We start from the raw sequence: 25,525 nt of genomic DNA on the forward strand, positions 1-25,525 counted from the left end.
TAAGATAAAAATGGATAGCTTTTTTAAGCTTCATTTGGTAAGAAAAGCATTGTATGTGGTATGGGCAAGGTATAAAAAATATTTTCGTGACGTAAGACCATTGTGGATTGTACCGGTAGAAGCTTTAATATCTTACTCAAGACAGCGAGGTAAAGACTGGTTGCCATATAGAGACTTAATTAAAAAAGAGGGAACAGAGTGGGTAATGAAAAAGCAGAATGAAATTCAGTATGAATATGAATGGTTGAAATACATGCAGATTCATGATCTTTTTAAAACTGATAAAAAAACCTATGGTTTTAGAGAAGAAAAAAATGAAATAGAGAACATTTGGGAGAGTGGAGGGGGAAAATGTCTCTAAAATGTATAAAGTGTTGTTAAAATGGTATACTGAAGATGAAACTGTTAAAGAGCAAATGTTAAAGTGGGCAATAAATATGAACAAGGAAGTGACTATTGAAACTTGGGAATATTTGTGGAAAAAGTCTATAAGAATATCAACTTGTACCAATATCAGAGAGAACTGTTACAAAATGATGTATAGATGGTACATGACTCCGAAGAAAATAGCAAATATGAACCAAAATATGTCTAACAAATGTTGGAAATGTAAGAAACATGAGGGCTCATTTTATCACATGTGGTGGACTTGCGAAAAAGCTATGGATTTTTGGACAAAAGTCCACAATGAAATGCAAAAAATACTGAAATGCTCTTTTAAAAAAGCACCTGAAATTCTGCTTTTGGGTCTTAAAATGGAAGAAGTTAACACGACAAAAAGGACTCTACTCTGGTACTTAATAACAACAGCGAGAATGGTTTATGCACAATCTTGGAAAACAGAGAAAGTACCAGAGATTGAGGATTGGATACAAAAAGTTCTGTTCATGGCGGAAATGGACAAAATTACGAAAAAGTTGAACAACAAAGAAGATGATGTGTTTTTTACAGAATGGAGTGACTTCAAAATTTATCTGGAAAAGAACTGGGATGTGAAACAAAATTTAATATGTTTAGATCAATACTAAGTTAAATGTTGTTATCTCAAGACTGTAAGTAAGAAAAATGACATATTTGATTTGATGGAATATGGTAATGTGAAGAAAAGGGGGGAAGCATTGCAGGAAGCCACAGGAGGGAGGGGAGGTACGGGAATGGGGTAAATAATAGAAATTGAAAATGGTTTAATGTTAAATGTTAGATTCCTATGAAAAATAATAAAAGTTTGTTTACCAAAAAAACCCACTGATTTACTGTGAAGTTCAGGGTTACTGTTCACAAGAGGTCTCTGAATAGGCAGCATATAAGTGCTGTTTTCAGATGAACAGACAGGCTGAATAAACATTTTAATTGTGACAGTCTGTATTAAGATGTTGCAGATTATGATTTATGAGGTGAATGACCTTTGAAGCCTTGGTTTTCTGCATTTCTTCTCTCGTAATCAGAGCCACAAAGGAGTGTTCTGCTTTAAGAATACTCTTAGTGTGGCTCCCAGTTTGTTACACTGTCCAAATTTGGACACTTTAACAGATTAAAATTCAATATCAGTATTCTAAACTACAGTATAATCCTGGTTTAGAATCCCAGTTACTGGAAAACAATCAAGTCCCATTGTAACATTTCCAAATTCAGGAGTGTCAAGGTTAGATTCCAGAGGAGTGCATAAATACTCCATACATCTGCTGAAGTGAACTCTAGAATAAATTTTGTTAGTCTTTATGGTGCCATTGGACTAGTTTAATTTTGCAACAAATTAGAGAGAAGTCCTAAACTTTTGATTGTCGCTCTGTGCATGATGGGAGGAAGGACAAAATGCATGACCCTGTGGATTCAAGGTTTGTTCATTTCACAAACAGGTTGTGTTTTGTTCATTGTATTGGGGAGATCATTAGCATACAGTTCAGTATTAGTTACCTTGCTGCTTGGTTTTAGTATTCAGTGTAAAAACTTGCTGTGTTCTCTTAAAAGATTTCGGGAACGCCTGGGTGTGAAGGTAGTGAAGGCTCTTAAGAGGAACAACGATGGAGTAACGCATGCTTCCATTGATATGCTTTGTGCCCTCATGTGTGTAAGTACTATATTTTGTCAAGTATGTTAGAGTAGAATTTTTATCACCTCTCATGGTTTCGTGGGTTAGTGACTGGCTTCCTTAAGGGAATGAACCCTTATCAGAACCCTCTAAATACATGGCGTTTTACTCCTTTGGGTATCCACAGTACAGAAAGCTGAAATAAGTGGGGAAGGAATTGGTGTTTGTGTAGCTCCTTGCTTTCCTAACCTACTTAAACCCATGGATCATGTGACTGTGCTTTCTTTCCCATGATGGCCAGAGAAAAAGGGGAGAGGCTTAAGGGCCTGATGAAGGTTCTGTTAACTGTTACACTTGAGGAGGCTTGGCCTGCTTGTGAAGGAGGCTCTCTACCTTAAAGACCTTAATTTTTAATGAAAAGAAACTGGTTGTCTTGGCATGTGACATCCTGAATAAAATCTAATATTAGTAGAACAAGCTATGACTTTTGAATCCGTTAAATTGTATCATGGTCTTCCTAGTATTGTCTATACAGCCATAGCCTTATTACATTAGTGTTCAAATACTAAGAGCTCTAAAAGATGGTTTGAGGACCTGAAAGAGTTCTGATTTAAATGCTTCCTTTGTCCATAGCCCATGCATGATGACTATGACCTGAGGCAAGAGCAGCTAAACAAAGCATCCCTTCTTTCTTCAAAGAAGTTTCTGGAAAACTTATTGGAGAAATTTAATTCCCATGTGGTAAGTATTTTTAGATCACTTGAATACTTGAGGGTGTTTTGTGTGTTGGGAGTAGGTGGGAGACAGCTCCTTCTTGTTAGGTAACTTGGGGGATTTTAAAGGATTTTCACATTTTATCTCCTTACACGTGTAAGTTGGCTTGTGGTTGATATGGAATTTGATCACATGTCTCCTTAAGTGTTAAATGCTTTGTTTGCATAATGGCATGTGAAAGCTTAAATGAAGACAGTGTGAAGCAAAAGTTTCAGTATCAGATGGGAGGGATCTGCAAATAAATTTCTATACCTGAAATATCCAAATCTTCTTAATTTCAGGAACACGGAACGGGTGCCCTAGTTATTAGTTCACTTTTGGACTTCCTTACCTTTGCTCTTTGTGCTCCATATAGTGAGACAACAGAAGGGCAACAGTTTGATATGTTACTAGAGATGGTTGCATCTAATGGGAGAACCCTCTTTAAACTCTTTCAGGTGAGATTGGTAATGAGAAATAAGATGGCTTGCAAAAATTATTCCACTTTCTCTATCCTTGGTTGAAAGCATTCTATAAATTTCATACTAAAGCAATATTTGTGTAAGGGTTTACTAAGGAAAATGTTTACACACACACACATCTAAAAATCTACCTTTTAATAAACTTGGAGAAGGTAATTCAGCATAGTAAGCTTTTCACGTTTTGTCCAGTATGGTCTGTTCTAGGGGGCTATGGATTTGTGTATTATAAGACCAGAACGTGAAATGAGCCCTAAACTAGAACACCAGTTAACATATTTAACAGATTGTGGTAGCCAGAATAGCAACTGTAGTTCTAGATCACTCTATTGTTCTCGATGAGAACGACAAAGGTGGAGGGGACTTAACCCAAAATGAATTGGATTAGCAACCAAAAAGTTAAGGAAATCAAAATATAAGGGCCCAATAGTTCTGTGTCTGAACTTAAAACATAAATATTATCAAATATATTAAAATATACATTTATTTATTACAAATTCAATAAAAACAAATATAGGCCCAAGTAATAGCCTCAGTTCAGAATAAAATCATATATTAATCCCAAAGATGGACCATTATTGAACTTGACCAAACATGTTTTGGCCATTTGGCCTTCCTCAGCAATTACAATAATGCAGTCATTTCTAGATGAGAACATCTCATCTGAGATGTCAATGCTATATTAAAAAATAGTGAGATGCTAGTTGCTTTCTATATCATTCGGTTTTGCAGCATCCTTCCATGGCTATTGTGAAAGGAGCTGGATTGGTTATGAAGGCAATAATAGAGGTAAGATTTATTCTGTAACTGTTATCACATCTTATAATGGGAGTAGCTGGCTTAAACAGCAAACATCTTGTGCAAACTAAACCTTTGGAGACATTATTTTGGGAAGAACAGTTTCTCATGTTCTCTTTGCTATGACGATTGCATGCAGACCTATGAGCTTGATTTGACTTCTGTGTAGCTTATAGTTCCAGTTTTTTTCTTGCATGGGTTGCTAAGAACGAAAAGTTCTGCTATGAAACAGTTTCTTGTTTGTGTGTTCTATTTGAAGTGAATAGGACAGGCTTTCAAGTAAATCTGTCTGGTACATTTTCTATCCCACCCTTTTTCTCCAAGGAGTGCAGGGAAGAGCATACATGACTCTCCCTTCCCCATTTTATTCTCTCAACTACTTGGGCAAGGCTTGCGCAAGGGTCCCCAGAAAGCTCCACAGTAGAGTGGGGATCAGAACCTGGGTCTCCCAAATCACAGTCCCACAACTCTAACTGTTGCACCATGGTGGATGTCTTCTTGGCACTAGAGTATCCATCCATCCATGAGAGCTGCTGTTGAAAATTACTTCCATTAAAAACTCAAAGAAGACTAGTAACGATGGCTTATATCTTTTGAGAGCCATTAGCGGAGCAGGACTTCACTGGCTCTCCTACTGTTGCAGCCCACTGAGCCCTCTAAAATTTAGCCTAGGTGCTTAGCAGAGCCTCCAGAACCTCATAGGGGGCAAAGTGGGGGTCTGCAGTGGGTAGGAGCAATTGTCAAAAATTACCCCATTCCTCCTCTACCAGAAACACCCTACTGTTGGATGCAGGTGGCAAGGATACCAACCAATAACATTATTAGTAGTGGACCAACTAAAATTAGTAAAGCAGTAAGCTGTCTTTCAGATTTTAAGGAACTTTGAATTTGGTTTGATGCGAAATAAAAAAGGGCAGTAGAAAGTGCTGCTGTTAGAAGTAGTGTACGTGAATACACACATGAACACATGAAGCTGTCTTATACTGAATCAGACCCTTGGTCCATCAAAGTCAGTATTGTCTACTAAGATTGGTAGAGGCTCTCCAGTGTCTCAGGCAAAGGTCTTTCGCATCATCTAGTGCCAGATCCGTTAACTGGAGATGCCAGGAATTGAACCTGAGACCTTCTGCATGCCAAGCAGATGCTATGCCACTGACCCACGGCCCCTCACATCTGCAGTACATTACAATTAACATGTTCCAGAACTTGCTTGTGCCCAATGCAAAAATATTAACACAGTACTCCTGGATATGTTGGAATAAAGACGCCACTAGGGGGTGTGCACAAAAAGAGTTTGGTATTTTTCAGGTTCGGGTATACCAAACCTGAAAAATATTGGTATATGCCAATATTCCGGAATCCCATTATTGGTATGATAAATTCAGCAATACTGATTATCTCCTGAATCCCAGTATCGGTATGATATTGGGATTCAGGAGATAATTGGTATTGCCGAATTTATTCAGCTACATATGTTCCTTTCCCTCCCCTCTGTTTTGCTCCCCCCCCCCTTCCAAGCAGGGGGGAGGAAATGGAGGAGTTTAAAGGGAAACACACCTTCTCTCTCCGCCTTCCCTCCCTGAATCCCCCCCCCCGCCACAGCTGCAAACCCACTCTGGGAGGGGAGAGAAGGGGTTTAAACTTTAAATACCTTTCCTCCACTCCCGGAGTTAGGCTGCAGCTATGACCCAACCCCTTCTCTCTCTGTCAGCTTTTATTTGGGAGGGGGGCTACCTTGGTGGCTGAATACAGATCTCTGAACTGTTATTTGTCTGATTAAATACCTGAAAAATACCGATGAAGTACCAGTATTTATTCGACTCAGTATATACCGAGCGCACTGCCCTAGTAGCCACTCTCCCTTTGAAACTGTAAAAGCCATTGGTTACTAGTAATACCAGTAAATTTGAATTGAAACTCTTGGAGAAATAGCACGTTTTAAAAATAGTGATTCAGTAAAATATCTTTATTTCACTTTGAACACAGTGGCAGGGCTCATTCTCTCCAGTTCCAAATGCTTCAATAATTTATATTGTAATATAAAGGCAGAATAACTTAACTAAGATTCTTTCATAGTTATCTTCTTGCCCTGTTTCCAAAGGAGGGAGATAAAGAGATAGCAACCAAAATGCAAGATCTTGCCCTAAGTGAAGGTGCCTTACCTCGTCATTTACACACTGCTATGTTTACAATAAGCACAGATCAAAGGATGCTTACAAATAGGTAAGTCTTGAATTAACGTCACTTGCCTGATGTTGCTTTTGTGGCCTAGTCACCCCTTTCCTGTAACAGCCTCTTAAGCTCCCATTTACTCCACTTATAACTGATCATTAAAGAGAATTTTTGTGGTGACTCTGAGGTCCCTTCCAACTCCATGATTCTGTGACTAAACATTGCTTCTTTGTTCTTGCTTAACCTTCCCAACTATGAATGCAGTACCTGAAATGATACTGACAGATGCAGAGATACTAGCTGTAAAGTCCAAGGAGTCAAAGTATTATATATAACATGCTTACAATGAATGTCTTATGTTAATAGCAATAGAAAGAACTAATGACTACTATGGGTAGTAAAATTACATTTTTTAAAAAAAGGATTGTGTTAAGCTGTCCACTGATTTTTGGGAAAGAACAGTCACAGACAAACAAATACAAATTGGGGCTAGGTTGTAAAATATTCAAACTGAGCAATAGTTTGAATACTGTGAAATGGACAGAACTTTAATTTGTTTCCTAGCAAAGAAATCAGTAACCAGTCTTTCAATTTTCATTTCTCAGGCAGCTAAGTAGACATTTAGTGGGCCTGTGGACTGCTGAAAATGCAACTGCTCTGAATTTGTTGAAGCGTATTTTGGTAAGAGAAACTGTTTTAAGTGTCGCTCTTAATTATATTTATAATATTTTGCAAGTTGACTTAACTGCCCTTCAAACAATAAATGCTTTAATAGCTGAAGAAGACACTTGTTGAGTGAATGTTACACTGTAATTGTGCTAGTAGAAGAATCTGACATCGCTGAGAACTGCAGTGGGTTTTAGAGAGAGTTCCCCCCCTCCTCCCAAATCACTGCTCTTTGTAATGTCAGAAGCCAGTTCACAACTTTCAAGGGAGGCACTCTTTGGTTAATTTTTCAGAAGTGGAGGTGCCTCTGAATACTTGTGTTTTTTATAGGGAAGCATAGATGAGTTCTGGTTATCTAAGCCTGGATCTGAAGAACTGTGCAAATAATTCTGCAAAGCAAAACAAGAAGTCCCAGTGGTACCTTAAAGACTAAGAACATTTATTCCAGTATGAACTTTCGTGGGACACAGCTCATTTCTTCAGGTGCAACAGGAGAAAGGGAGATAAAGGGGTTTCTTTCTCCAATAGTATGTGAAGTGGGATCTCACAAAAGTTCACACTTGAATAAAGGTTCTTAGTCTTTAAGGTACCACTGGACTTCTGTTTTGTTATAGTAGACTAACACACCCCCACTGGAGTAAACTAATTCTGTACATGCAAGCAGTTTAGATTTGTGTTTCTTAAGAAGCAGTTTCCTTATTGGATTAAAAACATCTTTTGAAACTGAGGGTATCTTTAAAAGCAGTTTGTGATACTTTATCAGGATTCTCCTATTCAAAGGGGAAGTCACTAATCCTACTGGATATACCCAAACCTTTTTGTATGTCTTACGTAGTTCTTTAGAAACCAGCCTCCAAAGAAGCAATTGTTGTATACAAAACCTTAATATTGTACACAGCGATGTAAAAGCTGCTTCACACTATTCATTATCCTGTATACAGATGATGATCTCCATTTAAGGTATCAGCAATTACAGAGTCATGTGTGAAAACAATGCAAGCACATATGGTGCGACAACTTATTTAGAAATCACTCTGTAGCATATGTTGGGGATTTGGGAAGGATAAGTAAGTGTGGAATTCCCAAGTCAAAGGTCAAGCTATAAAACTGGGGGGAAGGTAGCAGTGAAAGATTGGTGCTATGGAAAATGTTCCAAATATCGGCAGGGAAGAGAGAAAGTATTGTAGCAATCTTATATTGGGCCAGTACCTCTTAAGCAAAATTCAAACAGAGGACAAGACCTAAACATTTTCTGTAAAAGAGGCTTATAGCCAGTGTTCCCTCTAAGCTGAGTTAGTGTGAGCTAGCTCAGTTTTTTAGCCTCCTGCTCACACATTGCTCAGGAAGGATGGCTCCAGAGCAAACTAATTTATGCAGTAGCCAAATCGCTCGCTCACAACTTTAATGCCAGTAGCTCACAACGTAGAATTTTTGCTCACAAGACTCCACAGCTTAGAGGGAACATTGCTTATAGCTCAGATAAGAAAAGTTAGCTATATGTTGGATTGTATCCCTTATATTTCAAAGAATATTGTTTCAACTGTGTTCAGTGTCCCTGCCTTGTGTGTGTATACATTTGCTGAGTAGTTCTTAAAATGCATTCTGATTTGCGTCCATTAATTGGCCTCCCTGCCACAGTTGCTGCAGTTTCTGCTACTGATAGGCTGATAAGATCTTTATAGCTCAACCTCACCCCAATTGTTCCCAGTTTTAGGATTGCTGAATAATTACTTGCTGCCATGCCCATCTTTTAACTGTTTTAACTGGTTTTATTGCTTAATATCTACTTTTAATCGCTTATTAATTGTAATTTATTGCTGTAATCCGCCCTGAGCCCACTTGCGGGAAGGGTGGGATATAAATCTAAATAAATAAATTTTGAGTTCGGGAAACTGAATGTTATTTAAAGAAATGTTACAATGTTATAAAGAATGTAAAGTAGTGTTCTTTCTTTTTTTTTTTCTTTTGTGGCTGAAGCCATTCGGCTTGCTATCGTACCTTGACAGCAATGACCCAGTTCCTGAAAAGGATGCTGATCGGATGCATATTAGAGATAACTTAAAAATTGCAAATGTAAGTATAAATGGAAGTGGGTTTGAATTCTTTCTGTGCATTTTGCTATTTGCCTGGTACCTATTTTTGGGAAGGCACTAATAATTTAAAATATGTTTCAGATGTTCAGTTTGTGTACCCAAGAAATGAATTTTGATTAGACCTTTGTTCTGTAGGATCAATATGGCAAGTTTAATAAAGTGCCAGAGTGGCAAAGACTTGCAGGAAAAGCTGCTAAGGAGGTTGAAAAATTTGCCAAAGAGAAGGTGGATCTTGTTTTGATGCACTGGAGAGACAAAATGGGAATAGCACAGAAAGAGGTAAGACTCTTGGTGCATGATGCAAAGCATGCTTACTTGGAACTGAGGTTTCCTGGAACTCAGTGGGACTTGTTTTCTACTTCTTTACACAGAGAGGGATTAAAATGTAGAATTTGCTGTCAGAGGATGTAGTGATGACCACAGGAATAAACAGCTTTAAAAGGGGATTAGATAGATTCATGGAGGACAGATCTATCGGTGGCTACTAGTCATGGTGACTGAGGGGAACCTCCACATTCAGAGGCACTAAACCCGTGACTCCCAAAGCCAGGAGGCAACATCAGGGGATTGTCTCAGCCTCTATGCCCTGTTGTCCATTGTGTGAGACAGGCTGGACTAGATGGACCATCGGTCTGATCCAGCAGGGCTCTTCTTATGTAAATATGCATAAGATTGTAGCCTTAATATTCTGTTACAGCATTTCAGCATCTTCTGATTGATTAGCCCGCACACCTCAAAACTATTTCATTTAATTATTGATACTGTAGGAGCAACTCTGGAGTTCTTATGTGTTCCCCTTTGTCATCTTTTGTTTTTTAATTGTATTCAAAATAATTAAGAATAATGGAGATACCTTCATTATAGGTTATGATAGGTCTTGCCTGTTGCACCCAAACAGGGTGTTAAAAATTAGGAACTGGAGATCCCTGCTCATTCATAGCTTCAGTCATGAATTGTGGTCATTGGGCTGTTCCATATGGGGAAATTTTGAATAGACTAGGAAAGATTCCAGTTCTTAATGCTGGACAAGAATATTGCCGCTACTCAATTCCCCCCTTTCCTTCATTGTTAGGGATTGTGAAATTTATTGGACTTGTATATGCTTGTTTAGTTCAAAAACTGCTTTTAAGAAGTGGTCTCCTTTTGGTTCATAGCTGTTCTTGATTGGTTAGATGGGTGCTGAGGGGCAACAATCATGTTTTTGACAGTAAATGTGTGTAGACTGCATGCATAAGAGGCACCATCCATACCGGCATATTTTGTTGTACTTGCCTTGTTCCGTTCTTTTCCTCTTGTTGTGATTCTGCTGTGGGGCTGAGTTAGCTGTGCAGCTGGGTCCCGTTTCCCTCTTCTGCTGGGCCATGCTTTTATTCGTCTTTTGTGCATGGGGCTAGCTTGTGGTTCTGTTAGAGCAGTCAGGAATCGATCGGTTGAAACAAGCACAGTCTGAGTCAAAATTACCTGTTTGCTAAAGTTGCAGTTCTGTTAACAAGCAAGGGCTTTCTGCTTTACTTTGCTCTTGGCATGGCAGTGGTGAGGGTAAAATGCATCTCTGTAGCTTCATAAGTAAATAAGCTATATGTGGAGGATTGAGCTTTGCATTGAATTATAGGCACATTGAGCTTGATACCGAATTATCGTGAGCAATGCTATTTTTTTAATGGGATGAAATGGAAAATCAGGCACTAGTGCCATATATATAAAAAACCCTGCCTTTTGAGTTGCTCAGTTTATGGCATGTTCTGAGAATTGTGGTTAAGCTTTCCAGAACTGCATGTGTTACAAGCAAAACTACTAATGGTCCCAAAAAATAGAGTCCATTTTAAGTTACGTGTAGACCAGAGATTGACTTGTGGGTTTAGGTTTCTGCCTTTGCTATTTAGTGATCATGTTGACAGTGAGGCTTATTATACAGTATTCTAGCTATTGCAAACTTTTGTGAGCCACCTCTTCTTGTCAAATATTGAATTTTGTTTCTTTTTCTGCTTCCCAAATACAACCAGGACAGAAACAATATGGTGAGTTTGAGTCCTCCTTCCTTTCTGTAGACTGCCTTGAATTATGCCTGGCATGGGGAGACTTCAGTTGGTGCACAGTAGAATTCCTAGTATCCCTCAGCCAGTAGGGGCATGCAGTTTTCTCTGTAGCTACTTAATGTCTTAGTCCTGCGAGGAAATAATTGTGTCTGCACTAACTTGATATCCTCCCTTCTTATTGTGGGCATTCCATTCCAGATTAACAGGTGTGATTGTTCCAAAGGTACAACTTTCCTGCAAGCTAGTTTGTCAGTAGCACAATATTGCCTTGGTATACTGCTGCCTCAGCTCCTGGCGAAGAGATGGGTCTCATTAGCAATAAAAGTATCCATTTGTTAAAAGAGGTTGGGACACGGCCAAACTAATCCCTTGCTTTGCTTATCTGTCCTAACATAAAACTTACTCTTGTGATATAGTGACCCATTTTCACTTTCTGTAATAGTCTGCTCCACCTTCCTTTTTTCTTTTGGCAAGAAAAAAAAAGCTGCATATCTATTATGGACTTGGGTACCTCCATTCAAAAAGGAACATACAATCTTTTTTTTTGTAACTCTTGGAAATGTTTCTAGTGTGTGAGTCTCATTTCATAATATTCTTTAAGTGTTCTGGCCTCAAGTTTAGCTGATTTTCTTTTGGCAGAATATTAATCAAAAGCCAGTCATATTGAGGAAACGAAGGCAAAGGATAAAAATACAATCAAACTGGGATCTCTTCTACTACAGGTAACCATTTTTTTGTGGTTGGATTTCTGTTCCTTTTGTCATGCATATAGATTGGAATGTTTGCATTAAACTTTGGTCAGATCTGCAGTTTTGAGGTTTATGTACTAAAGCGTGCCATTAAAATCTGTAAAACAAGATAGATGCTAGGAAGTGAGGCTGACCCAAGAGTTCCTGCAGTAATGGCAAGAGTCTTCATATGCTAGCAGCCTTTTACTTTTGAACAGCAGTGGTTAGTTTCTGAATCACTGTGATCAATTGCAGGTTTTGGATAGAACCCTCCAGAGGTCATGAGCAGAAGGGGGTGTGTGTGTTTCATTTGATTCCTCTGCCATGTAGTGAGTTTTGCTTACAAGGCTCTCCCGAACCTTGGAGAGGAGTTTCAGGATGAATGGCAGGCTGCTTAGGAAGAGGGAAGACAGGGCAGGATCCATTCTTCCAACACCTTCCTTGAACTGTTCTGCTGAAACCAAGTCATACTTCAGAAACTACCGCAGAAACTTCCTGAGTGTAAACACATGCAGTGAATCTCAGCATGCATGTGGTATTGTACTACTGTGCAACTTGAAAACAACACATATAACAAAGTGTGAAGAGATTAAGGCTTTGGATCCTAAGCCTTTCTTCCCTTTGTGCCCCTCTTTGTCCCTTGTGGGCACTTTCCCCTGGTGTCAGGTGCTCTTTAGCGCATTGAAAGATATTGCTGTTGCATGATTGGAAGCACCTAGTGTTACCCAAATGGCCCACGTGTGTATATACTCTGACTATAGGATGGTCCTCCTTTTAAAGTGTCAGACAAATGGTATTGCCTGATGTACTAAGGTCCAAAATTTGATCTAACATCTCATAAGGGTGTTCAGCTTCTTAGAAATAAATAGGCATGGATAAAGGTAAGGATCTATTAAGAAAGTGTAATAGCAAAGAGAATTAGCAAACTGAATACAGAGTTTGAAACTCGCATGCACACACACGAAATTAATGTTCTACAAATCCTAACTTCTGCTAAATCCTAACATAAGCAAATGTTATCGATCTAAAGAGAAATGGGAAGAAGGAGGGAAAGAGATATACAAGCCTATCATGGTGAAGTCCTGTAGATTTCTTGAGAGAAAGGAGAAAGCATTGTGGGATAGGGCGAGGTGAAGGAGCTAAGCATAATCTTCACAGGCACCTGAATTGAGATGCAGGGTCAATGCAGAGTGACACACACGTTCCCCACTATGCATTGCCACAAAGGGGTTTTGGAACCAGTTGCTGCTGTCCAGTATTGAGAAGGCAACTAGTGGCTGGAACAAAGAGCAGGGGTTCTCAGGGCTAACTTTATACCCTGGAAGTGTGACGATGGAGGAGAGAAATAAGATACTTCTGAGGTTTTAAACCTCTTTGGTAGATCAGTAAGATAACTGTTGCATGGCAAAGATATCTCTGGGGGGGATTGGGGATATTGATGCCTTCTTTGTTGTTCCATTTGGGCTACAAACTTCATCAGTCTATGTTATATAGTCATCATTTGGTTGGATTGAATTCAGGGGAAACATAGTGAAGGAAATATATAAAAATAGGAGATGGATGAGGTGATACGTCACTCTTAACTGTAGGAGAGATCCTGTTGGCGTTTATGTAATGTTGAAATCAATTAGCTAAGATACTGTTATTACCTTTTGAATGAGGAAGGGGATGAGTGGCCTGTCTTGCATTTGATTGTTCCCAAGCTGCCCGGCCGCTACTTGTTCAGTCACCTTGCTCAAGAATGAGACTGGACTGATAGTTATTAGAGGTGTGCATTCAGCATTTCCGATCTGAATTAATACTCGAATCATACCTTTTCAGCATGATTCAGGCATGTGTTAAGCCAAATCATTCTCTGATCTGATTTGGTTTACTGATCAGAGAATTCCAAATTCAGGAATCCCGAATATTTCGGCTCCGTTATACCCTATGGGGTCATTCTAGTCAATGGCAGTTCTCCTAGAGTATATTCAGTGGGCTGGGGGGGGGGAGTTTGAGTTAGAAGAAGCACCAGATTTGTAGTGTAGCTGCTGGAGCCTCTCCCCAAAAGAATCTCCAAGTTTCAAAAAGATTGGAACGGGGTCCAATTCTGTGGGCACCTAAAGACGGTGCCCCATTTCCCATTGTTTCCAGTGGTGGGGGGGAAAGCAAGGCAGGCATGCAACAAACCCAGTGCAGTGTGCCCAGCAGAACCAGTGCCACTCTGGCAGTGCCAAAACACAATAGATTTGGACCTTAATCCTGTTGGGTTTTTGGCAGTGGTTGTGCTGAGCATATTGCACTGGTTCTGCTGCTTGCCTTGCAAACATGCCCTCTCCCCCTGCCCACACTTTCTCCTGCAGAGAGTCTCTGGGAGAATCTGCTGGGCTTGTTGTATGTCTGCCTTGCTTATTTCCCACCCTTGAAAACTTGGGGATTCTTTTGGGGAGAGGCTTCAGCAACTACACTGCAAATTTGGTGCCTCTCCCTCAAATCTCCCCCCCCCCCCCACTGAATATTCCCCAGGAGATTTGCTATTAACTATAACCCCCCAGGATATAATGGAGCCAAACATTCGGGATCCCCAAATGCTACCCAAATTCCAGTACAATACAGATATTGGAATTTGGGTTTTCAAGGCAATACCAAATTTTTAAGGGTCCAAAAATCCAGAATTCAAAAAATACTGATTTTTTTCCCTTGCACATCCCTAGTTATTCAGTTCCCCTGTGTCTACGCACCACTGCCCATTTCATGGCAGGGGCAACCACCCCTGTCTCAGGGAGGCATTTACTGTCTCCTGGATCCAGCCTACCCCCCAGCAGATTTAAACAGCCAGGAGGAGTAAGAGTTGTTAGAAGCAGGTGGTAGGACTCAGACTTCCAAGAATCCTGCCACATCCTTAGACTGAACAAGCTGAAAGGTATCCATACAACTGGGCGATCCAGCACCCTAGGACCTTCCAGTCTTGTCACTGCTAATGTAGAGTCCAAGTCAGAATGGATGCGAGATATCTGATTTACAAAATGGTTGCAGCGGACTGCAGGGCAGTCTACCTCCTCCTGTAGGTCAGAACTCAATAGGCCCTTGACCACCTGGAAGAGTTTCACAACTCTGTACTGTGTGGATGTAGTGAGAGTGGAGAAAGTGTTTCTTCATCACGATTACTGTCGCAAAATAGGCTTTAAAATGAACTCTAGTCTGTGCCTTGTTGGATTTGTCATTAGTGTCTCTCCAGTGTCACTCTAGCCATCTCCCTTGTCTTCTCATCACCTGCAGCCCCGCAGTAAATCAGGTTGCTGCTTGGCCTTAGTCCTGAAATAGACTAAAATCCTATTCTTATCCTCTTGAGCTGTTCCATTAGACTACAATTCCATCTATAAAAATGCCCTCCTGAATTACAATATGAAACAGTAGTGAAAAATGTCAGTATCAAAATATGACGTAAAATCTGCTTCCCATATCTTTTTTATAGATTTCTTCAAGATCATGCTAGATCCAACTTGATTTGGAATTTCAAAACCCGAGAAGAATTGAGAGACACCCTAGAGTCTGAAATGCGGGCATTTCAGATTGATAGAGAACTTGGCAGTGCTAACGTCATCTCATGGAATCACCATGAATTTGAGGTATGTCTTTGAAAACATTTGTTTCCTGCAAACTCCACTTGTCTGTCATTATTTAAATGTACCTTAGTAATACCCAGAATACTATAGTAAATATAGTGTTACCCACTGATAGTGTGGAAATAGCTTCTCCTTTTTAAAAACCGTTTTATAGTTACAGTCCAGTGGTCTTGCATGGTTTGTGTATTGTAACATGATGCTTTTATTAGCATTATAAGTTACTCCAGGGTAGAGAATGTAGCATACACATATGCATACTGACTTCTGTAATGTACCCAAAATGATACATGTAAGCAAAATGTTAAAATCCATGGTAGACAGCTTCTAGAAAAATGGACGCAAAATTTCTGATGTGGTTGTTAAAACAGTAGCAAGCTTCTGCTGGGTAGTGCTTAAACACTGGCAGATTTTAAAAAGTGTTCTTGTGTTAATATAGAAATATGTACCACCTGGTTTTGCATTTTTAATCACAAACTGATTAGAATTCTCTCTCTGAACATGCATTTAAAAAGAAAGCATAATGCAGTCTTTAACTTGACTGAATGGTGCAGCAGTTACAAGGTATTAGCATGGATTACCAACAGGTAATCCATGTTGGGTGACTTTAAATATGCACCCTTAAATGTGACATTAAAGAATGTTGGCTATATGAAGGGTTTAGATTATTTCTCTTGAGCAGAATGCTTTGCAAAGAAGCTGCTCCTTTTTTCAGTCTCAGAGTTGCCATGTGCCCGGGAACAAATGGGAGAAATGGGGGCTCCCTAAATGCTTGCAATAGATAATCAAGACTTTGTTAAATGAAGTCTGTTTTGGTGTATCTGCCAGCTATGATGCATGGTAGTAATAAATGAATCTTGTTCTTCTGTTAAATGTTAACACAGTAGAAAAGACAAGGAAAGGCTGTTTTAATGATCAGAACTACAAGGCAATACTTTTGAATAAACATCAATAGAGATCAAGTTTGTAAATCAAAATATGCTGTAAAATAGATTCCCCAGTGTACAAATATACTCATGTTTACATAATGTATAAGGAATGCATATTGTATTTAAAGGGTGATTCATAATGCTTATATAAACACTGCTATCTTGTGCTACTTGTATATTTTATTTGTAAACTTGATTTTAATGCCTCCATTCAAGTTTACACATACATCCACACGCAGCTGCCTTATACTGAGTTAGACCGTTGGTCCTTCAAGGTCAGTACTGTCTACTCTGACTGGCAGCAGCTCTCCAGGGTCAGAGGCAGAGGTCTTTCACTTCACCTACTGATCTGTTTAACTGGTGATGCCAAAGACTGAACCTGGGACCTTCTACATGCAAAGCAGAGGCTCTTCCACTAAACCATGTCCCCTGCCAAGTTTAAACCAATATCGTCAGACATATGCCTTTTTCTCCTCCAAAGAAGAACTATATAGACAATTATATCTGAGTGATGTTTGAATTCTGAAATTTTATCATTCAGGTATTGCTTTTCCAGGAACCCAACTTTGACTACTTAGCAGTAACGTAGGAAACTTCTGTTTACATTTTTTCTGTGCAAAAGGTGAAGTATGAATGCCTGTCAGAGGAAATAAAAATAGGGGATTATTACCTGAGATTGCTGTTGGAAGAAGATGAAAGTGAAGAAAGTGGAGCAATAAAAAAATCGTGAGCTGCTGTTATGATCCTAATGTTCTTTTTTTTTTTTCAAACTCTTAGTGTGATTTTTTTTCCTGCTCTGTAAACCTTTTGGGTTATTGCTTCTTTCTACAGGTATGAATTTTTCAATGAATTGTACCACCGTTTCCTGCTTACCCCTAAAATAAACATGAAATGTCTCTGCTTGCAAGCCTTGGCCATTGTTTATGGCAGATGCTACGAAGAGATAGGCCCATTTGGTGACACCAGATATATTGTAGGGATGCTGGAAAGGGTGAGTATTTTTCAGCTAATGTTCAGTTGCTGGGGAGCAGGGAAGGCAAACATGACTGTAAGCAGCTTCTTACGACTTGTCTGCGCTGTCTCCTTAATGTATTTCTTTCTTACTGTGGATGTTTTAAGAGTGTAGCATTTATACATTTCTGAGGTTCCTGAGCCAAACATGTCTGATCAGTTCAAACTGTAGAAGATAAAGTTGCCAATCAAAATTGATGACTACTATGGAAAAAGTTACCGCATAGGATTCTTCCTAAATTTTGTATTTGCACAGTACAAAGTTGGGAGCGATCGGATCATTGTATTTTTAATCTATTTGCTAAAGTATAATTTTTTAAAAATAAATAAATGAAAAGGCTTGATAGTGATACCATTGTACCATAGTTTTGCGTCTTCCCCCATAGTGCACTGACAGACTTGAGCGGGACCGGCTGATACTGTTCCTTAACAAACTCATTCTCAACAAGGTAATCAGTCTTACATTGCAGTCTCTTTTATTTATTCATTCATGCATACCATGTTCTCCCCCCCCGGGGGGGGCACAAAGCAGTTTACAACCACTTTCCTCTTCTATTTTATTGTCACAACCACCACCCTGTGAATTACATTAACCTAGGCTGAAAGTGTGTAACTGGCCCAAGGTCGCCCAGTGAGCTTCCATGGCAGAATGGGGACGTCTGCAAGCTGTTTTTCTAGTTCGTCTTTTCTGTTGCTATAACCCCCTACACATGGCAGGTTTTTCACTCAATTTTGGGAGGAGTGAGTAATCACTTTATTTTTAAGTCAGCTGAAATACTTAAAGCGTGGTTGATTACTCTGTTCACAACACTGTTGTTTTTCTCCTTACAGAAAAATGTCAAGGAGCTCATGGATTCTAATGGTATCAGAATCCTTGTGGATCTTCTCACTCTGGCCCACCTTCACACGAGCAGGGCTACAGTACCACTGCAAGTATGAGAGCTGTAGCTTCTTACCCTTCATTGTATACAGGTTAAAAACACGTGACTAAAGTATTGATCCCTTGAATTTAAAAGACGTGTAGTTACATTGGAATTTTCTGAAATCAACTCCAAATTGAGCCACTTCAAGGTGGGGGGGGGTATTTGTATTGTTGGAAAAATTTGTACTCGTGGTGTTTGGCTAGCATATTTGAGACTGACTGTGCCTCTTCAGTGTGACATCTGCTGGACCCTCTGGTGTGAAAGACTGCTGTTGCTTAGAAGTTAATATCTTAAGATTGCCTGCATGTGATTAAAACGTGCATTTGCATGCTTACTGAACATTCGAACTGGAAATCTCATTCCTTGCTGGATTGATGTAATGATGTGGTTTGTCTGGTATTCTTCTTAGAGTAATGTAATTGAAGCATCACCTGATATGAAGAGAGAGAGTGAGAAAGAGTGGTATTTCGGCAATGCAGACAAAGAGAGAAGTGGTCCTTACAGCTTTCACGAGGTAACTTTATTATACAGTTGCAATAGAACTAGCATTACAGTTTTCTTGATGGTTCAGTCACGTTGTTTGCAGATGAGAGCAAAATGTGGTCTGGTTTGCTTTATGCAGTCCATCTGGTCCTGCCATCTCTACACACCAGGGGCTTCAGTCCAAAAAGCTGCTGGGATGTATCAAGATCGCCACATGCAGAGTGGTCCACATGGCTGGCCGTATGCCAGTAGTGGTGGTGATGTCCATCATCCACAATCATGCTGAAATTTCCTTGTTTTTAGACACGTGGGACTGCCAGGGCTAGTCTCAGAGCATCGGTTAACACACAGTTGTACCAAATCAATTTTTTCTCCTTGGACTGGCATTTCTTTTCACTGGTCACTGTATTTGAAGCTGTGAGAGAGAACTCTGATGAGTCCTATTAGCTAGGGTTATATTAGCTTAGTGTCTCTGGAACAGCTGGTTTTGGGAGGTTGGGAAAAGGGGCTTTTTCTATGCTCTGTGGCTTGGCTGATTTGGGGGGGGTGAGCAGGGGGCTTCCTTTATGCTCTGGGGCTTGGCTTAGCTGCTTGTGGCCATACACATTGTTCACTATTGCAATCAATCTCTAACTTAGATGCAGGATTTGTGGACCAAAGGGAAGCTGACGCCGAAAACACGTTGCTGGGCCCAGGGCATGGATGGGTGGCGCCCACTGCAAGTTATCCCTCAGCTGAAGTGGTGCCTCCTTGCCAGTGGACAGGCTGTACTAAATGAGACAGATCTTGCTACGCTTATTCTCAACATGCTGGTCACAATGTGTAGCTATTTTCCTAGTAGGTAAGAGATCATCTGGAAGACTCTTCTCTATTTGCTACAGCTAATACTCCCTCTAGGGCAATAATTTTGTGGACGTGCTTCTACCGTGCACAGATTCACAAATCTAGGTGAACCAGGCCAGTCTACTGTTGCTACACAACGAGGAATAGCAGCACATTTGTAGCACCACTGTGGAAATGTGCGAAAGGGAGGCTCTGATCACCTGAAGCAACAAAGCTTCTGTTAGGCTGATATACCATGCATAATAATAAATAAAGCTGACTTTGGAACAGAATTGGAAGGGGTATTTTAAAGCAATGCTGGAAATGCTGGTGATTGTAAAGCAGGAAATGGTGGGGAAACACCTGAAGCGGAAGTATACTGGATGGTATAATATGCCCATTGATAAAAACCTGTCATTTTTAGAGATCAGGACAATGCCATTATAAGACCTCTACCTCGAGTGAAGAGACTTCTTTCAGACAGCACTTGCCTTCCCCATATCATTCAGGTAAGCTGACTTTTTTGCTTTCTGATCTTTATGAAGGAATCCTGTACTTCAGTTATTGTGTTCTCTCCAGCCTCTCATTTTATCTTGAAATGTTTTCTCTTCATCAGACATTAGGGCAGTAAGGTGCTACGAAGCATGGTTCAAACAGTGTAAGTTTTATGTCATTTCAGCTGTTGCTAACTTTTGACCCGATTCTTGTTGAGAAAGTGGCCATATTGCTTTTCTACATCATGCAAGACAACCCGCAGTTACCGCGACTTTACCTCAGTGGGGTATTCTTCTTCATCATGATGTACACTGGTTCCAATGTACTCCCTGTTGCAAGGTGAGAACACAAAGAATGTGATATTTGTGTGAGGTTGGAAGGGCTAGACTAGTGGATTAAAACTACTTCCCTGTAGTATGCTGTTGTACAGTAAATGCAGTACATTGAGAAGTACTGAGAGGGTTAAGTACTGAGAGAGATCAAAACTACATTGAGGAGTACTGAGAGGGTTAAGTACTGAGAGAGAGGGTTGAGTACAGTGAGAAGAAGTCCCAGAAGGAATGTGACTCTTGATAAATTTCTGGGGAGAATCCAAGGATGAAGGGTTAAAGAAGGTAGGAAATCATCCAAGTGTGTTAATCTATCTCTGTGTGTGTGTGTGTGTGTGTGTGTGTGTGTGTGTGTGTGTGTGCGCGCGTAGCTCATGGTAGGTAGTTAACCAAATGCTTGAACTTGACTTCTAGGTTTCTGAAGTATACGCATTCAAAGCAAGCTTTCAAGTCTGAAGAGGTAAGCAGCAGTACAAAACAAGTTAGTAATAGTCCTTCAGATGAAGAGAGCACAGCTATGTGTTAATTTCTGTTTAGCAAGTGTATCCAGTTTTAACTGTTTGAATTTTTGCTTGATGCTGTTGTGTTATCCAAGTAAGGGCAGAACAGTGGGATATAAATTTTGTAAATAAATCCACAAATCTCTAAATTGTCTGTCTTTGAAACCTGTTGGTTTCTCAGATGACAAATACATTAGTTCCAGTTGACAGAATGAGAATTAGAGCAAACTTTGTTCCTTATTTAAATTCTGTGCTTTGGAAACATGTGGCAAACATAGTGTTACATCGAGCCTACCATGGTGGAGTTAGTTTTGATGGGTGGGTTGGGGGGATTAAGCATTAAAATGCCTTGTTGGATGCATCGTACTATGTCACAGGTCGTGGAGAGCACGGATTGATGATTGTCGTGTGATTTATTTATTTCATGAAGCTTCTATACCATCTTCCCCGCAAGTGGGCTCAGGGCAGTGCACAACAACTTTGTATAAAATGCATATAAGATACACTAAACAATCTAAAATTCTCATCTATAAAACCTAACATCCACATGGCACCATAATACAATTTTCTGAGCCCCCAGTTTACATTAACGTGGAGGAGAGGGGGTGAAAAGCAGTTAATAACCTGGATAGTTGTTAAAACCGTTAAACTGTAAAAAAAACAAACCATTGCTGTCCGTAGTCATATGTTTATGTTATGTAAACATTCTTATTTAATTTGTAAGTATCATTTTGATGGTTTCTTCTGTTTTGTGCTTTAGACAAAAGGGCAAGATATAGTTCAGAGGAGCATTCTTGGACACATCCTACCAGAAGCCATGGTGTGCTATTTAGAAAATTACGAACCAGAGAAGTTTTCTGAAATATTTTTGGGTGAATTTGACACTCCAGAAGCTATTTGGAGTAATGAAATGAGGTAACTGTCTTATTTACTTCATGCTAAAAGAAGGGATTGGTACATATTTCCTGTTAGTTTGCTGGTTGTTCTCTGAATCATCTAGATGGCTTTGTGGTTTGCCTTAAAGCACTAGATTTAATTGAATGCCAGTCAGTATCTGGGCATCTGTTTGCTTCAAGATGTCTTTTACAATTCACAGGCGCCTCATGATTGAGAAAATTGCTGCCCATCTTGCTGACTTCACTCCCCGTCTTCAAAGTAATACAAGAGCGCTTTATCAGTATTGCCCGATCCCAGTCATCAACTACCCTCAACTGGAAAATGAGCTGTTTTGTAACATATATTACCTCAGACATCTTTGCGATAAATTACGGTTTCCTGACTGGCCAATTAGAGATCCTGTAAGTCACTTTTTAAAAAATTACTCTGCCTTATTTATAGCAGAGCAGAATTTGGGGGCGCTGAGGGAGGAATAGGACAATCTTTGTGAAAGCCATGATTGCTTGGCCTGCTTGCAGAGTATCTTGACATGCCTGGCTTAAATGTATTATTTATTTGTTATTTATAGTGTGCCTTTCTCACTGAGACTGAAGGGGGATTGCATAATGTGAGTCAGTACAAATCAGTAGGGTCAAGAGACATCTAATAAACCATGTAGTAGGACTAGTATTTCAGAAATCTGAAACAAGCCATGAGCATTAAATGTGGCATGTTAACCAGTGCAAGAAATGGTATTACGTAAGTAGACATGTAACGTAGTCAGCATAAGAAGAAAAAAACATACAACAGGTAATGCATATTAGTAGTATGGTCCACAGTCCCATTCCCTCTGTCATGATGCAGCCCTATTCCTTTATTTAAAAAAAGCTCTCCCACATAATTCGGTGTTGCATAGTTTGCAGAAACAAAGATGAAGAGACAAATTGGTGCAGACCACCACAGATAATGCACATCTGTGGGCACTGGGCACTTGTTCATCTTGTCCATTTGCAGGGTTATCTATTTAGATGACTGAAGGTGCCATAGGAGGAGATACATCCTGCAGATGTAAGGGTCCAAGGCCATGAAGGGCTTTGCATGTGATGGCCAGTACCTTGAACTGAACCTGGTAACTAATGGGCAGCCGATGGCGTGATTACAGAAATGCTGTAATATCATGCACTGCCTAGTTCCTGATGATAACTGAGCGGCAGCATTCTGCACTAACTGGAGTTTCCAAGTTGATTTTGAGGGAAGATCTATACAGAGTGCATTCCAGTAGTCTAGTCTCAGTGTTTACTGTGGTATGGATCCAGGTGGCTAGATTGGCTGATTAGCTTTAAATTAAGTTGGAAGAAAGTGGGTTTTGCAGCTGCGTTAATTTGCTTCTCTAGCATTAGTGCTGGGCCCAGTATAACCCCTAAACTCTTGACCGAGTCAGCAGGGCTCAGCTGAACCCCATCGAAAGTGGGAAGTGACCTCAGGCTTCCTACCCAATATAACCTCTGCCTCGTCAGGGTTCAGTTTCAGCTTAGTCTCTCAGTCGTTCAACCACAGCAGTCAAGCAGTGGCTCAAGTCCTTTACTGCGTCCCCTGGAAATTTGGCTGGAGAGAAAGAGAGCTGGGTATCATCAGTGTAATGATGGCTTCCAATTCCAAAGCTACAAATGATTTATCCTAAGTGTTTTACAAAGTAGTTGGCTAGCATGGATGATTAGACTGCATCCTGGTTGGATTTAAACTAGTTGATAAGAGTTCCTTCACATTTGTTTGGGTCAGTGTTCAAGTAGTAAGAAAGGTAAGTTTCCTGCAGACTTTCTAATACAGGGTCGGTTAGGTTACTGAGCAGAGGTGCAAAATCAGGAATTCCTTCTGTATTTTCTCTTACAGGTTAAACTATTGAAAGATACCCTGGATGCTTGGAAGAAGGAGGTAGAGAAGAAGCCACCTACAATGTCAATAGATGATGCTTATGAAGTTCTCCATCTTCCAAAGGGACAAGGGAAGTAAGTTGTCATAACATTTTCCATTACAAGTAGAACTGGTGCCTAAAACAAATAAATTACATTTCTTTCTGCTGGATCCCATTCGTTTAGTTGACTCCAGCTGTTCCTTCGCCTGGGGAAACTACTGAATCATGGTGCAGCTAACAAACAGGTTTTATAGAGCAGCAGTAGGATAGTAATTTGGCATTGGAGCACATTTTGTGTGGGAACATCCTGACCCATAGATTTGGCCCTGTGCCACTTAATCAGAAGTGCAGGCAGAATACCAAAAAGGGGAAAGTAGCATAATGCAGGGAAGGGGAATCCTGTGTCCAAACAATGGATGCAGGGGCAAGTGATTCATTTTGGCCCTACCGTTGTAGCTTCTGCCATGTGATGTTGCTGCTGCTGCTGCTGCTGCTGCTGCTGTTTGCATTCCTATATCGCCCACAGCCGAAGCTCTCTGGGCAGTTTGCAACCATACAAAACAGTAAAATAACAATAAATAGGAATTAATATCAAAACATTAAAAAACAGTAGGAGGTCTAGTGAAATGCAAAATTAATTGCAGAAGTCTAGAGTTTTTGGAATGTGTGTGTTGGATATAACCCGCTAAGATCTGTTTCATTGTGCATTATGGGTGCTGCCTCTATTAAGTTAAGAAAGAGGCTTATTTGTAGATTGTGCATAATGTCTGTAGAGATTTAGCTAATGCATCAAAAGGGCCTGGAAGTAGGGCTAAAACCTGCAGTTCAGAATGTTCATTTCTAGACTTACAGCTGTTGCCTCCCCAACATTAAGACAGGGCATTTCCCATGATGGCCCCTTCTCCTTGAGGCTCACCTGGCACCTACTTTATGTTCCTTTAGGCACCGTGCCCAAAACATGTCATTTTTACCCAGGCTTTTAATTAGGGGGTTTTCTTACACTTTTTTTTTCATGGTCTGCTTCTGTTTCATGAATAGTTTTATACTATGTATACTACGTATGTCCAGTGGCTTGTTTTTATATTGTTACATTGTTTTAATTGTAAGCTGCCTTGAGCAGGACTGTGAAGAGGTGGCATAGAAATAGCCTGATTAAATAGACAGCATTAGTTAAGTAGCTATAACTAGCTAGATCATGGTTTTTTCCCCCTGACTAAATGAAAATATAGGTAACCGCATCCTTTCTGTATTTGGCAGACATGATGAGAGCAAGATCAGGAAAGCTTATTTCAGATTGGCTCAGAAATATCACCCTGACAAGAATCCAGAAGGTCGAGTAAGTGATATGTGTCATAGCCGTAGAGTGTGTGTGTTTTGCCAGGGAGCTGCAGGCCTTACATAGAACTCTCCGACCTGCAGGGGTCATCTCCATTTCCTTCAGTGGCAGGAAGAGATCCACGTCTACATTCCTGGGCACGTGCTGATCTGTTCTGTAATTTGCATGACTGAGGTAGCCTATTTGGTGTAGTGGTTAAGTGCGCGGACTCTAATCTGGGAGAGCCGGGTTTGATTCCCCGCTCCTCCACATGCAGCCAGCTGGGTGACCTTGGGTCAGTCACAGTTCTGTCAGAGCTGTCCTTGAAAAAGAGCTGTTTCTGTCAGAGCTCTCTCAGCCCCACCTACCTCACAGGGTGTCTGTTGTGGGGAGGGGAAGGGAAAGGAGTTTGTAAGCCGCTCTGAGACTCCTCTGGGTAGTGAAGGGAGGGGTATAAATCCAATCTCCTCCTCCTCCTCCTCCTCCTCCTCCTCCTCCTCTTCCTCTTCCTCTTCTTCTTCTTCTTCTTCTTCTTCTTCTTCTTCTTCTTCTTCTTCTTCTTCTTCTTCTTCTT

General features: G+C 40.2%; 1 protein-coding gene across 1 annotated transcript in view; it reads left to right on the forward strand.

The window, feature by feature from the left end:
* Window positions 1–25,525, forward strand: part of DNAJC13 (DnaJ heat shock protein family (Hsp40) member C13) — a 59,916-nt gene that overhangs the window by 16,117 nt on the left and 18,274 nt on the right. The window contains exons 12-35 of the mRNA XM_015407585.1: window positions 1,969–2,068; window positions 2,663–2,770; window positions 3,085–3,240; window positions 3,994–4,050; window positions 6,161–6,282; window positions 6,837–6,912; window positions 8,875–8,970; window positions 9,126–9,269; window positions 10,994–11,008; window positions 11,666–11,748; window positions 15,209–15,362; window positions 16,908–17,011; window positions 17,117–17,276; window positions 17,683–17,745; window positions 18,128–18,229; window positions 18,629–18,733; window positions 19,341–19,543; window positions 19,949–20,033; window positions 20,204–20,358; window positions 20,763–20,808; window positions 21,609–21,763; window positions 21,945–22,146; window positions 23,615–23,730; window positions 24,894–24,972. Coding sequence (XP_015263071.1) covers window positions 1,969–2,068; window positions 2,663–2,770; window positions 3,085–3,240; window positions 3,994–4,050; window positions 6,161–6,282; window positions 6,837–6,912; window positions 8,875–8,970; window positions 9,126–9,269; window positions 10,994–11,008; window positions 11,666–11,748; window positions 15,209–15,362; window positions 16,908–17,011; window positions 17,117–17,276; window positions 17,683–17,745; window positions 18,128–18,229; window positions 18,629–18,733; window positions 19,341–19,543; window positions 19,949–20,033; window positions 20,204–20,358; window positions 20,763–20,808; window positions 21,609–21,763; window positions 21,945–22,146; window positions 23,615–23,730; window positions 24,894–24,972 — 2,686 coding nt within the window. The remainder of the gene's footprint in view (window positions 1–1,968; window positions 2,069–2,662; window positions 2,771–3,084; window positions 3,241–3,993; window positions 4,051–6,160; window positions 6,283–6,836; window positions 6,913–8,874; window positions 8,971–9,125; window positions 9,270–10,993; window positions 11,009–11,665; window positions 11,749–15,208; window positions 15,363–16,907; window positions 17,012–17,116; window positions 17,277–17,682; window positions 17,746–18,127; window positions 18,230–18,628; window positions 18,734–19,340; window positions 19,544–19,948; window positions 20,034–20,203; window positions 20,359–20,762; window positions 20,809–21,608; window positions 21,764–21,944; window positions 22,147–23,614; window positions 23,731–24,893; window positions 24,973–25,525) is intronic.

Source organism: Gekko japonicus, unplaced genomic scaffold (assembly GCF_001447785.1).
Source record: "Gekko japonicus isolate JY-2015 unplaced genomic scaffold, Gekko_japonicus_V1.1 scaffold1215, whole genome shotgun sequence".
In the NCBI taxonomy this organism is placed as follows: domain Eukaryota; kingdom Metazoa; phylum Chordata; class Lepidosauria; order Squamata; family Gekkonidae; genus Gekko; species Gekko japonicus.